This window comes from Symsagittifera roscoffensis, chromosome 3 (genome assembly GCF_963678635.1).
Source record: "Symsagittifera roscoffensis chromosome 3, txSymRosc1.1, whole genome shotgun sequence".
Taxonomy (NCBI): domain Eukaryota; kingdom Metazoa; phylum Xenacoelomorpha; order Acoela; family Convolutidae; genus Symsagittifera; species Symsagittifera roscoffensis.
The window spans coordinates 6,144,415-6,156,438 of NC_087064.1; the positions used below are offsets into that span (position 1 = coordinate 6,144,415).

Consider the following 12,024-nt stretch of genomic DNA (forward strand, 5'->3'; position numbering starts at 1 on the left):
AAAATTTTTCATGAAACCTTCACATCTCAAAAACTGATTTTAAAAATGTTGTCAAACCTCTCGAAAATTTGCGTCGAAACACCATAACGTCTTTTCTTTGTTTGATAACAGTTCATACTCAAAATTAATTCATCCTCCACAATTTTTGTGTTATTCTGAATTGTAATTTACTCTACATAGTCTCATACATTATTTCATGAATGAGAAACGCAATGGTTTTGATTTTCGATTGCTCGGGTGGGTTATTTTTTCTTCAGACAAATTTCGACTTTTTAACTAGCCATTTTTGACAGAAATGTTTTATATCATTCAAAAGGTATTAATATCTTGAGCTTAAATTTGAAAAGATATTTTATTTGTAATCGTTTTTCGTAAGTTTATGGGGGTTCAAAGATTGTCATTTTGGCCAATTTGGGACAACTAACGCGCGATTTATTTCGCGCTGTTAACGCGTATGCGGAGAATTAATCCGTCCCAGAAATCGTTCCAAATTGGTTGAAAGAAGCTTATTTGCCCAGAAGTTAATTTGGTTGAAAGAAGTTAATTTGTTACAAGGATGCGAAATCTATTTTTTAAAACTTTATATGGCGTGTGAAGGGATTATTTCGTTTGAAAAATTTCAAATTTAACAAAAAAAAATTCATTTTATTTTATTACATTTATTTTTTTATGTTACTACTGCTCCATAAACCTTAAAACGCAGTCAGAACATTCAAGGCTTGGCCCTGATACGAGCAGTCTTGTTGTACGTTCTGGCTTGTTTTACCACTCTTTTTTTGATTTTCCATTAAAGGTTTTTCTATCCCATTGAGAGCAGCTGTTAACTATTTATTTTTTGGTGGCCAATAATTAGCCAATCATAACTACTAAATCTTGCTATACAATCCATTATCGTGGCAAACTCAGACAATGCAAAAAAATTTTATTCAAAAAGTTCGATTTTTTAAAATAAAAATCAGTTAAAGACTTATCTTCCTCACCCCCACCCGCGAATTTCTACAAATAATTTTTTGTTCACATTTTTCGATTGTTACAAAAATTGGCATCCGTACCAATTAGGCCACGACAAACATTTATGTTCTTCATACTCAATCTTGTAAGACCTGTCGTTAGACGGTAAAATTGATGCTTATTTGAGATGAAGTGAAAAGAAAAAGAGGCCCATTAATTTCCAATTCGATCAAAATTGATTTCTGCTTTCAATAATCTATTATTTTTTCTACTTAAAATCAAAGAAATTGGATTATTTTTTCTGGATATTTATTCTACTTTATGCTGCTTTCTGTGAAACTGGAGCCCCAATGAACCTTATCTTCATTGTTCACTGAAACCATATTCAATCACTGCTCTCAAATTCCCCCACCCCACCTGAAGTCCTCCTAAAACGCCTCCTCACGACCAGAAGCACCGCGTCTACTGCATCGTCCCCCTTTTACAGCCCCTTCAATTTAAATCAAAAATCAATTAAAAAATCAATTTAAATCAATTAAGAATGTATTGCAGTCTCTTTTTTCTCCATCCCCACCAGCAACACAGTAAGTTCCTGCTCACTTAGTCCGACTGTTATGAGAATGCGGGTTATTTAATTCATAAAAAGCAAATTTATTCTTCATTCATAATGAGCCGTGTAAAACCACTCGTTCAACTATAAAACGGATGTTTATGGGTGGGAAAAGGGGAAAGAGTCGGATTTTAATGCTACGAAAAATGAAACAAGACTGCTCGTATCAGGGCGAAGCCTTGAATGTTTCGACTGCCTTTTAAGGTTTTTATGGAGCAGTAATATTATAAACAACATAAAAAACTTAACTGAAATAAAAAAGAATGAACAATTTTTTTTCTAAAATTTGAAACTTTTTCTATGAAAATCATTCTCCCACACGCCATATTAAGAGCAAAACAATAAATTTTGCTCCTTGTAACAAATCAGTTATGGCAAATGAGCTTCTTTCAACCAATTTGGAACGATTTTTATGACGGATTAAACCTCCGCTTACGCGTTAATAGCGCAAAATACATCGCTCGTTAATTAACTTAATTTGGCCAAACTGGCCTTCTTTAAACCCCCATAACCTGACAAAAAACAATCACAGGTAAAATATCTTTTCGAGTTTAAGCTCAAGACTTTAATACTTTTTGTCTGAAGAAAAATTTGTCTGAAGAAAAAAAAAACCCACATCGAGCACAAATATTCCGTTACTTTTATTACTAAAGTCGGGAAACAATAACAATACAATCCATTTTTAATCAAAGATAATCGATTATTTTCGATATTTAAAGAGACAGACCAATTGATTATTATCCATAAACCTTCAGTGCGGGGAAGTCTTGAACATAAATGGGATAACATAATTGTAGCTCAAATTTAATTTGAGAAATCCAATTTTTTTTCAAGGAAAAACAATATTAAAATTTTGTTAACGTAGTGAAAAAACCCGCCTACTTAATTTATTAATCAAAATGGTAATAGCAGGGGCGGATTTAGGGGGCGGGCGGGGGGGACGGACGCCTCATTCCTTCAGGGATTCGACCCCCTGCCGACCCAAAGGGTCCCCCTTTGATACTTTTTCAGAAATCCATTTTTGGCCGACCGACCCTAAAATTTTTCTAAATGCGCCTTTGGCGCCGATATATCCTAACTTTGAGGGGGAGCCGGCGCCAAAAAAAAACGCAATTTTTTGTCAAATTTTTTCAAAAAGTGCCCAAAAACGGCTTTTTTGACTGTTTTTTCAAAAATTTGCCTGCGGCGCTGAAAATTTTGACAAAATAGGGGCAAAACAGTGCTTTGGGAGAGCTCGAAAAATCAATTTGGTCGACCTAAAAAAAAGTCGTCAAAATTTTCGAATTTTTTTTTGAAAATCCGCCCCCCGCTCCCTCGACAAAATCCTAGATCCGCCCCTGGGTAATAGTGCATTCAGTTCAATTCATAAATATGACTAGTATTCCTTATTTAGTTTTTCGTTCTAAGTGTTGACAATACTTGGGCAGCATCGGATCATATTGCAAATCATTAACTATTTTCATCACGAACTATTACATTTTTTTGTTCTAATTTTCAGAGATAATGAGAAAAATCTGACCAGTCTTAAACAGTATTGTTTTTCAACCATCTTGTCGATAGAGCTATTTTCTTCTGTTAGTGATTTATGGTCAGCAAACAGAATTAGTTCTGAGATATTACTAACGGTAGAAAGAGCAGCCATGTATGTCAGAAAAAATAAAGAGACCTATTGGTCCCACAAAAAAAATTAATTCGCTCGAGCCGCACTGATTAGCTTACACTTTGCCTACGCTTGATATCAATTTCAAAAAATTACTTACATTTCTGTAATTTTTTTTCAGCATAGTATTATTCAAAGTAAGACAAATACTTTGAGGATCTAATTTGATAATAGACTTAGTTTATTTAATGGAATTACCTTTTTTTTGATAACTTATTCGTTTTAGGTAACTAACTTTTTTTCCACCTCTCACTCAATTATGTTTAATTTCCTTTAGTTTGTGTAATAGTTATGTCTTGACTTTTTTACTGTATAAATATTTTCTTTATTCTTTGTAATAAATGACGGAATAGTTGTGCTCGGAGTGGTTTTTTCTCCAGACATTTTTCTTCTTTTGAACTAGGAGTTTTTGACGCAATGTTTATTTTTCAGCCGAAAGTTCTTATTACCCGGAGCTAAAATTCAAAAAGATATTTCACCTGTAATCATTTTTTGAAAACTTTTGGAGAAATAGCGATTGACAGTGCCGAAAAGTATTGTTGCCTTGAGCTCAAATTTATTAAGATATTTCATCTGCGATCGTTTTTCGAAAAATAATGGAGAACTTCCTTGTGATTCAAATATGAAAAAATTGTTGTATTTGATATTGGTAGTTGAAAAATCTTAATTAAAAAAAATTACCAAAACTTTTAAGATCAAATAGAAAGGCAGTCGGAACATTCAGGTTTTTGACCTGGAATACGAGCCGTCTTGTCCGGAATGCAGCCTGTATTTAGACAACCGAGTATTCATACTCGTCAGTATTTAGACAGATACTGTATTAACCAATCAAAATCGAGGTAAAACATAAATAATCCAAAATAAATAATAATTATTTATTAATTTCTTCTTTGTCTCGATTCTGATTGGTTGAAACAGTATTTGTCTACATACTGACGAGTCTGAATACGCGGTTGTCTAAATACTGCTATGTAACCGTCTTGTCCGTATATAATCAAACTGTTTCGCTTTATAGTAAAATCATGATTCATTAATTAGATTACAAGCATACATTGTAACTTAATTCAAACTTGATACAAATAGTTAAAGTTTTGTACAAAAGTAGTTGGAAATACATGTTTGGAAAGGCTTTTAAACGAACATTTATTTAAAAGTAAGTTAATCAATAGAAAACTTTAAGTTTCCTTTTTCTTATAAAAGTTTATAAACATTTTGAAAGCAATCGTCGGTTATCGAAAGATTCGTGGCTGCCTCCACCTTTTAGTCAAAATCAGGGGGATGGTGGTTCGAGGCTCGATAACATCAGATATATTTTTAAAAGAACGATGAAAATTTAAGAACGAGCAAAAAATATACATGGCAACGGTTTTTATTAAAACTATGCATGATAATAATCTGGCAAACATTTTATATAGTTCATTACCTCCATAGACAACTTGTCTTCGAAAATATATTAAGGCTGATAAAAATTAGTTTTTGACTTCAGAGCTCATTAGATTTCATATTTTGCTCCTTCTAACTCTTATCAAAACGATAACGTTTGTCTCTCCTCTTTGGTCATTTATAATGAGCTGATGTCGTTTCTAAGGGAAAATTTCAGTACAATTTTATTTTATCCAATTTATACAAAATAAACACTCTCTTTCCTTTATTCGTTTTTTATCAAATAAAAATACAAATATGGTAAAAAAAGAGTTCCTACTTGAGTCGTCCTCCCTTTAATTAATTCCGTATCTACGTCAACGCTTTCAAAAACAAAACTCTATCTATTATACAACCCTCGAATATGGAAAAAAAATTAAAATTAAAGGATCAATTTATAAACCTTCGTTGCAGTTTCAACCAAGGAACTGGCAAAAACTTATGCCAATGCAATATTAAGTTCTTGCTATTTAAACAATCGAACTCAGGTAAATGGTGCTGTTTAAAAAGAGTTTTAAGTTTTCATTGATTTTCATGATTTCATTTCCGTACTTAGAAATTGTAGACGGGATGAAGTTGTAAGAAACCAAAAAATACAATTGAAAAGGATCTATTTAATTACCCCCCCCCCCCCCCCCCCCATTGTACCTAGTAACGAATTGCACTAGTTCAAATGTTAAGCGTACGTGAATTTTGTATCTAGTAACGAATCTCCCCCTTTTTTTAATAATGGGGGAAATAGTAAAAAAGATCCATTTAAAGCACTTCCAAAACAAAAGACAAATTCAAGCGACTTTCAAAAAATGAAAAACATAAAGCTTCACTTAAAAACTTAAAACCTGGTTTCTGCTATATTGAAGTTTCAGAATTTTTTTTTGAAATACCTTTTTTGTTTATTTTTCTATGACGTCAAGAAAAAGCAATGAAGGAATTCATTGACGAGTAATCGCGCAGAAAAATAAGTTTATACAACCATCAAAGTTTTAAAAAAAAACATTGAAGGAATTAATTGACGAGTTAATCGCGCAGAAAAATAACTATATACAACCTTCAAAGGTTGAAAAAGTTGAAATAAGTTGCACTTTGATTGCTTCGAGTAATTTCCATAGCCTGATTTCCGTCTGTAAAAGCCGGCGGAGCAACGTCTGCGTCGGGTCTAAATTGTGTATTTAAAGAAATGGAGACACTATTTATAACTGAGGCACGTTGAAATTTGAAAGTCAATTCAATTTTTAATCTGTTTTTTATTCATTACTTTTTAATCCTGACTAGACTCTTATGGTCGCCACCATTACTCAATTTTCCCAGGAGAAGCTGATATGTGCTGCATTGGTTAGACTAGACAAAAATTTTCAATGAAAGACTTGAATTATTTACTTCGCAATTCAATTTTCAATAAATTTTCATTATCTTAACGATGTTTTCATTTGAATAAAAATTCAAAGTACAATTTTAATGGCGATTTTTATCAATAACAGTCTCCCAGAATTCATCGAAATTGTGAACACTTCTGATTCGAATTTCGCCCCGTCAGAAACAGAGAGTTTTGTTCACGTTTTCCTCAAGTTGGCGATGAATCCGAAGTTTATTTTCTACTCGTGTTTGATTTTATCCACCATTCTGAGTAACTCGTGTGTTATTTACTTTGTCTTACGACAGAAGCCGAACTTTCGCAGCTGGCGACTGAATTTGTTCATTGCGCACTTGGCAGTCGCTGGACTCCTCGTGTCTCTGACGACTATGCCGGCCACTTTGATCTCCATCCCGACTGACGACGTCTGGATATTCGGAGACAAGCTATGCAAGGTAATACATTTCTGATTTCTTTAACTATATCCCCCCTCGGGTACCTAGTAACGAAAATCCCCCCCCCCCCCTTATAAAGAAATGAATCAACAAGTGGTCAAAAATTTTCTCTTCAAAAACCAAAAATTTTCACTTGACTTGTTCACGTGTTTTATCATCACTTGAACTCATTTGTTTTTTTTTGCTAATTTAATAACACGTGAATTGTCACACTAGGGCGGATCTAAGATTTCCTCGAGGGGGGGGGGCGGATTTTTAAAAAAAATTTCAATTTTTGAGCTCTCCCAAAGCTGCACAAAAACCCCGCAGACAAAATTTTGACAAACAGGCCAAAAAAAAACGTTTTTAGGCAGTTTTTGGAAAATTTTGACCAAAAAAAAACGTTTTTTTTTATACGCGCTCACCTCTCAAAAATTAGTATATATTGGCGCCAAATGCGCCTTTAGAAAAATGGATATCTCAAAATAGTACAAAGGGGGACCCATTGGGTCGGCAGGTGGTCGAATCCCTGAGGGGGGAGGGCGTCCGTCCCCCCCTAAATCCCCCTGAATTGTCAACTGTTTACTGTTTATACTTGAATTTTGGATCACCTGAGCACCCGGGTCGAGATCCCGCTCAAAAAACCGCTCAAGATATGAGCGTTTTGAGCGGTTTTCCAACAAGATTAGAGCGGTTTGAACGTTTGGGCGGTTTGGGCGGTTTTTTTTGGAAAAACCGCTCAAACCGCTCAAATCTTGCTTAAAATACCGCTCAAAAACCGCTCATTTCTTGCGGTGATTTTTGAACGGTTTTTCAAGCAAGATTTGAGCGGTTTTTAAGAGGTTTTTGAGCGGTCTTATAAAGAAAACCAATTAAAACCAACAAAAAGGCCTGGAAAGGTAATGTGATGCTAAGATGCAGTTGAAATACTATCTGCAATTTAAAAAAAGTGCTTAAACGTTCTCAACTCAAGCAAGATATTTCTCGATTTATAGACCACAAACAGTGTGAGCGACTTTTTTCAACTGCTCAAGCAAAATATGGGGTTTTCACGTGGGACTTTGCTAAAAAGTTTGTTGGATCACATTGTTAAAGAAGTCGGCAGATTAAGTCTGAACTGAAAAGCAAATCTCAGGACTATACAGCATTTCAGAACAGCATCCAATCTTATGTCAGAAAAAAAAACTGGATCTCTGATTACAAGGGATCTTAATGGCATTATAAAGAGGGAGCACGTGGACCATTCTTGAATAGTGAATATTTTACCATCGCTGCAGTGGTAGTCCCGAACTCTGCGGTAGATGAGTGGAAAAAGACGTAAAAGAGTTTGTTGCCCGAAAAGTAGTTCCGCATTCTTCTCAAATGATTTTCAGTGACCAAATATGAGACTAAACTTTTCAGTTGGTAATTTTTTCCTCTTTGTATGATTTCCTATATCACTCATCTTCATAAATTTGAATAGTAGTTTAGTAAATTTCTACTTTTATACGCACCATCTCATATAGATTAATGACGTTTTTAGTTTTTTTATGAGGTTTTAAACGTCATATAACCTGCAAAAAAAACAAAACCCGAATCTATATTTTTCACCTAATTTGAAGCAAGATTTGAGCGGTTTGAGCGGTTTTTTTGGACGAATGCGCTCAAAACCTTGCTTGAAAATGAGCGGTTTGAGCGGTTTTTGAACGGCTTAACTAAAAAAACCGCTCAAAAACCGCGCAAGATTTGAACGGTTTTGAGCGGTTTATATAAAAAAACCGCTCACAAACCACGCAAGATTTGAGCGGTTTTTGAGCGGTTTATCTAAAAAAAAACGATCAAAAACCGCTCAAATCTTGCGCGGCTTTTGAGCGGTTTTTTCAGACAAACCGTTCAAAAACCGCTCAAACCGCTCATTTTGAAGCAAGATTTTGAGCGTAATTGTCTAAAAAAACCGCTCAAACCGCTCGAATCTTGCTTCAAATTAGGTGAAAAATCTCGACTCGAGCAGTGTTAAAATAAAAAACCTTGACAGTTTTTAAAATTGAACGCTTATGTTGAGGTGCTTGACTCATGATTCGACCGAAACGTGCCCGATTAAGTTGAGTAAAGTCAAAAACAGATATTGCGCACTCAAAAGTCTTCTCAACAATTTGAAAGCAGGCATCGTTTGAATCTGATAACAGACATTGTTCGACCGTTTCGGTTAAATCATGAGTCGAGCACCTCAGCCCGGGCGTGGCTATGCATGACAACAAAGACAAACGTCCGTCTTTCTAAAATTGAGATCGAATATTTTGTCAACTTTTATAACATGCCAATAAAAACATGCTTGAGGATCTTTTCAAACGACATTTTACATGGCATGGTTTTTGAACCATTTTGTATTTTTGGTTTGCTTGACACTGTCGTAACACAAGTCGCGGACCTCAATCTGGTCTAAATATGAGAATTTGTTTCATCTGCATATCTGCTACAGAAAAAAAAGTTTCTGCTATAATTCTTTGAATGTTTTGGACCCGTATTCAAGAGAAAGTCAAAAAAGTATTAAAACAAGACTGCTCGTATCAGGACAAAGCCCTGAATGTTCAAACTGCCTTTTAACGTTTATGGAGCACTAATAACATAAACAACATAAAAAAATTAAATGAAACATAATAAAATTAAAAACTTTTTTTCTAAAATTTGAAAATTTTTCTATAAAAATCATCCCCCCACACGCCATAAAAATAACAAAACAGTAGATTTCGCTCCTTGTAACAAACTAATTATGGCAAAGAAGCTTCTTTCAACCAATTTGGAACGATTTCTAAGACGGATTAAATCTCCGCTTACGCGTTAATAGCGCGAATTATATCGCGCGTTAATTGTCCCAAATTGGTCAAAACGGCCAAAATGGCAATCTTTAAACCCTCATAACTTTACGAAAATTAATCACAGGTGTATTATCTTTTCAAATTTGAGCTCAGGACAACAAAACCTTTCGAATGATATAAAAAGATTCCGTCAAAAATGGCTAGTTAAAAAGTCGAAATTTGTCTGAAGAAAAAAAAACCCACCCCGAGCGAGCACAAATATTCCATTACTTTCGTATCGGAAGTCGGAACAATAAAGTGTTGTAATTACGTGTTGCAATTACCCGCACTGGATTTTCTTGTATAATAATCAACCATGTTGATTTTTCATTTTCGGTCTGTAAATTTCAAAATTACTCGATTATAATCGATTGAAAAGGATTATACTCATACTATTGTCAAATCAGTATAATACATTTCACTCGAATTTGTCTGAAAATTTGAAAAGATATTTCACCTGTGATTGTTTTTCGTAGAGTTACGGGGGTTTAAAGATTGCTATTTTGGCCAATTCGGGACAATTAACGCGCGATATATTTCGCGCTATTAACGCGTAAGCGGAGATTTAATCCGTTTTTGAAATCGTTCCAAATTGGTTAAAAGAAAGTTACTTGCCATGATTGGTTTGTTACAAGGAGCGAAACCTATCCTTTTGTACTTTATATGGCGTGTGGGGGGATGATTTTCATAAAAAATTTCAAATTTTAGAAGAAGTTTTTTTTTTCATTTTGTTTGATTTCATTGAATTTTTTTTAATGTTATTACTGCTCCATAAACCTTAAAAGGCAGTCGGAACATTCAGGGCTTCGCCCTGATACGAGCAGTTTTGTTATGGCTTTACACTTGTTGCGTAGGAAAAAAGCAAAAATAAGATTTAGTTAAGCCATGAAAATTTGAGCTTGTTTTCTGTTTCTTCCATTCACAAAGTATTCTTTAAGTTTTCTTAATTTTTCATTTTTCACTTTCTTCTATGTAAATTGAATAATCAATCTTTATCCCACCTACCATCCACCATCCCCCATTTAGGGTGGAGGGGGTTGCAGGTAACTGAATATAACCCCCGTCACTCTTACCCCCCCTCCTCCATGTGGGGGGAGGGAGGGTGGTAAACTGGGGGAGGCAGATGAAAATAAGACTGGAGTTGGAGCCTAAAATGGAGTGGTAAACTTAGACTGCGTGAGAGGGTGGGTTAAATCTGTGTAAATGTGTTCGGCTGAAGTAATTTGAATTTGTGCATCGATTTCTCTTTTTAAAGGTGGTTGTCGATGGGGGCGTGGGAGATCTGATTTCTCAAAAACTTGAGATTCCACTTCACATGAATAACTAAATTTTTTTTGAAATTTTTTTGAAAGTTAGTCAAAATCTATTGAAACAATTCCTACGCGTTAAGATTAGCTGAAAAATCTACAACGTAAATTTCTAATATAAATTTTGCGTCTTTTTTTTCAACGATTTTGGGAAATTTTTATGCAACAAGCGAATGTTGCAAATTGTTGCTGATTTATTTTTTGTTAGTGGCTTCCGCAAAATTGTCAGTCGACTATGCACTGGTTCGTCAAGTTAGCAGATTTTAATTGAATTTGTCAGCTAGACTATCAGCTAAACAAGACTGCACGTATCAGGGCAAAGCCCTGAATGTTTCGACTGTCCATAAAATGGTCTCATTTAGTTTTCGATTAATGAAGTATTGACAAATTATAAATTTTAAGCTAAATATTAGGAACCGTGCATGGAACAATAAGATCAATTAGCCTGTCTCAATTGAATTTGGAATGATTTTGTGGTGCGGGATAATTCGCCACGCGTAAATAATTCGCCACGCAGTATCAAAATATCACAGCGTTTTAGCCACGCTCGTTTATTAGTGAGCGTTTCACTACATATTTAAGTCTGGAAGTCTAGTGGTGAGAAGCCCTTTTGGGATCACGAATATGGGGTCATGAGAAATTAGACAATAAACAAATTAGACGGAGGTATTTAAAAGGAAATTAGATGATTTTACAAAACTACAATTATGAGAAAAAAGACGAAAGTTAGAAAGATTAAAATTGTTTGCGGACAATTTGCGTGGGGAAAAAAATTATTTGCAGACAGCAGTTAATTTTCCATGACCAAAAAATTTACAAGTCAGTCATGCATAAATTATTCAATTCAAAACTCTCCTGTAATATTCGGATTTGATATTTTATGTTCATCTTATGTTGACAGGTAGTGACATTTTATGTTCTTTTTGTATTTATGAAAATTGGCTCTTAAGAAAAATTTTTGTTGGCCCTTTCCTTTTTTGTAGCAGTCACCTCTAAAATGCCAGATCTGTAAAACAAAATTGTCTGATTTCTTTTTTGTAGCATCCGTCTATTTTGCTTATCGTCTAATTTCCTAGGCCCCCGAACATGTATGGGTCAATAAATTAATAATATTTTCTAGAATTATTCTAAATACAAAAAAACACCCCGAGCATATTTTCATACTTTCTTCGGAACTCAAAACAATTACGACCAGTTCAAGTGTGGCTTTTTGAGAGCCAACTCTAATGAAAAACGAGTTCTAAGCAATAAAGCCTGTAAACAATTAAGAGCTAGCTAAAACGGAAAGCAGTTTCGGAAATTAAAAACATTGGCTTAATCGTCGTCGGTAGAACTTAACATAACTGCTCGTATCAGGGCGAATTCTCGAATGCCCCGACAATATTTTGAAGTGTATGGAGTTGTGTTAGTTTCAACCAAATTGATGAAATTTTCCAAAAAATAATAAAGTTATCT

At 34.5% G+C, this 12,024-nt stretch overlaps 1 protein-coding gene across 5 annotated transcripts in view; it reads left to right on the forward strand.

Moving 5' to 3' along the window:
* Positions 1-12,024, forward strand: part of LOC134841371 (QRFP-like peptide receptor) — a 37,433-nt gene that overhangs the window by 20,281 nt on the left and 5,128 nt on the right. The window contains exons 1-2 of one of the 5 annotated variants that reach the window (XM_063857310.1): positions 1,869-2,024; positions 5,673-6,449. In XM_063857310.1, the coding sequence (XP_063713380.1) occupies positions 6,099-6,449 (351 nt within the window). In that variant the 5' untranslated portion in view covers positions 1,869-2,024; positions 5,673-6,098. Of the gene's footprint in view, positions 1-1,868; positions 2,025-4,847; positions 4,905-5,497; positions 6,450-12,024 lie in introns of those variants that run through there. The other 4 variants (XM_063857313.1, XM_063857311.1, XM_063857312.1 and 1 more) reach the window with 4 other exon arrangements.